The sequence below is a fragment of the Fukomys damarensis genome, unplaced genomic scaffold (genome assembly GCF_012274545.1).
Source record: "Fukomys damarensis isolate Sample0158 unplaced genomic scaffold, DMR_v1.0_HiC HiC_scaffold_24, whole genome shotgun sequence".
In the NCBI taxonomy this organism is placed as follows: domain Eukaryota; kingdom Metazoa; phylum Chordata; class Mammalia; order Rodentia; family Bathyergidae; genus Fukomys; species Fukomys damarensis.
In genome coordinates this window covers 5,261,088-5,265,441 of record NW_022900936.1, presented here as the reverse complement: position 1 = coordinate 5,265,441, position 4,354 = coordinate 5,261,088, and the positions used below count along the sequence as shown (strand labels likewise).

At 51.0% G+C, this 4,354-nt stretch overlaps 1 protein-coding gene across 1 annotated transcript in view; it reads left to right on the top strand.

Annotated features, from left to right (window-relative positions):
- The window catches only part of Ets2 (ETS proto-oncogene 2, transcription factor), a 15,437-nt gene extending 11,362 nt beyond the window's left edge, over nucleotides 1-4,075 (top strand). The window contains exons 9-10 of the mRNA XM_010636541.3: nucleotides 1,419-1,537; nucleotides 2,216-4,075. Coding sequence (XP_010634843.1) covers nucleotides 1,419-1,537; nucleotides 2,216-2,431 — 335 coding nt within the window. The 3' untranslated portion in view covers nucleotides 2,432-4,075. The remainder of the gene's footprint in view (nucleotides 1-1,418; nucleotides 1,538-2,215) is intronic.
- Nucleotides 4,076-4,354: the final 279 nt, after the last annotated feature.

Here is a 4,354-nt window from a genome sequence, read left to right as displayed (position 1 = left end):
TTTTTTTTTTTTTTTTTTTTTTTTTTTCATATTTTTGACCTTACGGAGCCACTGTGAATTTTTTTTTCTTTTTTAAGTCTACCTAAAGCTGGCTGGGCTTGGTAGCGCATACCTGTAATCCCAGCACTCTAGGATCACTGTGAGTGTGAGACCAGCCTGGGCTACATAGTGAGGTCAGTCTCAGCTACATACTGAGACCCTGTCTCAAAAAAACCAGACAAACAAAAAATAGAAAATATACAGTACTATAGAAAATAGAATATATATATAGATATATATCTATATATATCTAGTACTATACAGAGAGAGAGAATATAGGTACCATAGTACCTAGAAAATATACAGTACTATAGATGAAAATGAACATATATGGCACCTATTTTTTTAAATCATTTAAAACACACCACCACGTAAATATGTTCACTTAAAAAGTATGTGAACCCTTGGTGCTTTTCATGTCCAGTAGTTCTGGGCTTGGTAAGAAAATAAACAGCTGTAGCGTTGGTGTTTTCCGTTTTAATAGTAAAGCTAATTACCATTGTTGGCTACCAGTGCCTGTAGATATCTGGATCTGGGACCCATGGCCTGGCTGTGAGCCCATTCTACAGATGGGAAAAATGCCTCTGGTTCCTAAGCCATGGCCTTCGTGCTTTATACCAAAGCCTTGTGTGTGGAGATTGAATCCAGGGCCTTCGCACTGAGCTACGTTCCTCGCCCTTTTTCAAAACTTTGAAAGAAGGTCTTGCTAAGTCACTTAGCTGCCCAGGCTGGATTTGAACTGGGATCCTCCTGCCTCAGCCTCCCAGTGTGCTGGGATGATGAGTATATGCCACTATGCCCAGCTGTTTCAAGGCATTTGGGGACATAGCTTTTTGGTGGAGAGAGGTTGAGCTTCAGATCAGAAGACCTGGGCTTTTCTGTGCCTCATGCTGAGGGGCAGGAATCCAGTCAGCATCCAGGAAAGGCAGACAGACGGAGTGGCATTTGGTGTCATGCAGCCTGGGTGCTGGACACAGCCTGTCCCACACTGAGCAGTTTGCTCACGATATGCCATATTCCATGACCCAGTACCCTGTCCCAGCCCCTGCCTCCCCATGCTTTCTAGAAACAAACCCTCAAGGCTTTTCTGTGAGGAAGCAAAGTCAGGATGAGGAATGGAAGTTGCCCAGAGCTGGAGGCCCCAGGGAGAGCGTCTGGTGTGGAACTAGGCTTGGAGGGAGGACCCTTGCTTGGGGTCCAGCCTCATCCCTCAGGGTCGAGCCTCTTCCCAGGGAAGCGTCTAGACCCACCCCCCCTTCGTCTTTAGCAGCCAACCCCTTTCCGGGAGTTGGATCTGCATTCCCAACTCGTGTTCTTCGGGTGCTTGGAGACTTGTGGCCTCTGGAGCCCACGGAAATGTGTCGTCCCTGTCCCCGCAGGAAGTGGACCCATCCAGCTTTGGCAGTTTCTCCTGGAATTGCTCTCTGACAAGTCTTGCCAGTCGTTCATTAGCTGGACGGGGGACGGATGGGAGTTTAAGCTCGCTGACCCTGATGAGGTATGGCCCACGCCCTGGGGAGTCCTTGGAGCCCCTAGAGAGCAGGTGTCCTGGGAGGCCCTGCTTGGTTGCTGGCCCTGGGTGCCTCTGCTCACAGACCTGGGACCGACTCCCTCTCGGTCTCCTGTTACCAGGGGGCCGGGCTTCGAGCTGCGGTCCTCCTGTGGCCATCTGAAAGCTCCTGCCTAGGCAACATGTCCTTGTCCCTGGGCAGCCGAGCCCCACGGTGGGCCCCAGAGGCCTGGAGGGTTGGGTCGAGGTTCCCCGCTAGAGGAGGCCCCGGCACAAGTGATCCCCACTGTCCCAGGACAGCGTTACAGAAACCCTTGGCCCCTGGCACTGTGGAGCATAATCGGTCGCCTTCCTGTCCCCGTTCACGGGAACAAGTGCATGACCGGTTCCCGGAGGCGGTGACGCCAGCTTGTCCCCATTGCAGGCCTTCCTGGGTCTGTGCTCTTGGCTGCCGGGAGGTTTTGGTGACAGCCGGGGCAGGAGGCTGGGGACCTCGCTCCTGGATGCAGAGACACAGCTGAGGGGTGACGCCATGTCCCTTCCTGCATTAAAAGACAGGACAGAGCCCCCGGTGGCCCCCTGCTGGGCTCACATTCTCTAGGCTGGCAATGGGGGGTCCTTCACGTCTCTGTGGGGAGTTTCACTCTCTGTCTGTGTCCCCCAAAGGTGGCTCGCCGGTGGGGAAAGAGGAAAAATAAGCCCAAGATGAACTACGAGAAACTGAGCCGGGGCTTACGCTACTATTACGACAAGAACATCATCCACAAGACGTCGGGCAAGCGCTACGTGTACCGCTTCGTCTGCGACCTGCAGAACCTGCTGGGGTTCACGCCGGAGGAGCTGCATGCCATCCTGGGGGTCCAGCCCGACACAGAGGACTGAGGACCCGGGACCGCCCTTAACCCACCCCGGGCCCGGGGGACCCCGAGTGGGAAGCCCGTGCCGACCGACTGCTCCAAGGACCCCCTGCAAGGCGTCCGGGAAAGTCGCTGAGAAGCAGTGGCCTGATTTCATCCCAGGACGCGCCTCTCTGACAAGGCTGGACCCCTCGCGGAGCAGACCCCGCAGCTCCTGGACTCTGGAGTCTTCGGGCGGGCGGTGCCCCCGTCCTGTGGCAGCAGTCACAAGGGGCTCTGGGGAGCCAGCCTGTGTCTGCCCAGGCCTCGCCACGCAGCGGGTGGTTCCGACTGCGTGGGATTCTCTGAGGAGGAAGCGTGTCACGGGCGCCAGACCATTCGCTGCAGATTCGGGGGCTTCACACGGAAGAGCAAACCGTCTGTGCTGGACAGGAGTGGGAGGGCGGGGAGGAAACCAGCGTTGCCATTTCAGAAGTCTGTACATATTATTGTAATCTTCTAAGAGTTGCCATTGGAATCCTCGTACCATGCTATTTAACAGAAATTATATATTGTAATTTAAAGTAATTATGTAACTATTTGAGATAAGAATGCAGACGTCCACTATTTTATTCCGTTTTTCGGCAGCACACAGGAGCGGCGTTCTACAAAGATTTAACTGCCAGCACAGCGATGAAGAAGGATGTAAAATGTGCTATTTTCGTACAATATACCTAGAGGAATAAGGTCCGGGGAGGTCATCCCTGGTTTTTTCGCTTTTTATTGTTGTTTTGTCTTTTTGTTTTGCCTTGGTTGTTATCCGGCAAGGACTTTTTATATTTGGGGATATTTTTTTAAATAAGAAACTCAACGTTATTACCTTGGAGTGAGCCTGGCCTCTCCGTTTTTTTCCCTTACTTGTAAAGTAAAAGCTATAAAGCAGTATTTTTCTTGACAGATGGTATATGTTTTCCACTTTTATGCATGCCTTTAAATCAGTTTGTACACAGATGTCTTTTATTTTTTGGTGTTCACTGTGTTCCCCCAACAATGCACCTCTCCCTGACCACCCGTTTCCTTCCTGTGCCTCACGTTACTCTGTGATTAAAATAAGAATACTATTTTTGGAAATAACGCGACTCCTTTTCAGAGATCAGGAGGGATTTATGTAGCAGCTATTTTTACTGCAAAAGTAATTCACTGGAAAAAAATGTAATTTGTACGAAAGCTTTATTTTTATCTCAGCTGCGTGTAAAGTTAAGAGTATTGTACAGAGTGGAAGGGTGGGGCTCGGGCCGGGCAGGGGTCGCCTGAAACCCTGACCCTAAATGAATGCAGTCTGGCTTGCCCCGTCTGGACAGCACGCTCTGCTTTCTGCTCAGTGTTGTCAGCAAGATGCTCTTTGGGGGTTTTGGTTTTGTTTTCCTTCCCAGCTTTCCTGGACACAGAGAGAGCCAGACAGGCAAGAATTCATAGCCGTGGTACACTGGAGGAAAGGATTTTTGATCCAGCTGAAGTGTTCAGGAGCATGGAAGTCCACTGTGCAGTTCTGGCCTTTTAAGAAAGTCAACTCGCAATGGCTCCCGAGTGGGTCAGACTTGACTGCTTCCTGACAAACTGGCTTTGGACATTTACAGACTCGGAATTGTCGTGTGATGAGACTATGGAATGGGTCCAGGGCAAGCTGGGAGCAGCACAGCCAGCCCTGGGACGACTGCCTACGTGCCCAGAAACGACGCTTGCAGCACAGTCAAGCACAGGATATTTTTTCCAAGTGGGACCTATTTATCACTGGGACATCTGTTTATAATATAAACAGACATGTGATGGGAACATCTTGCTGGCAAAAGAAAGCATAGCCCTCAGCTCGATCTGTTACGAGTCTGAGCCACATTAAATTGCCCATTTGGGGCTGGTTTTTGTCAGCAAAGATGGCAGTTTAATGTCGTGCGACCCAGTGCTTTTGGAA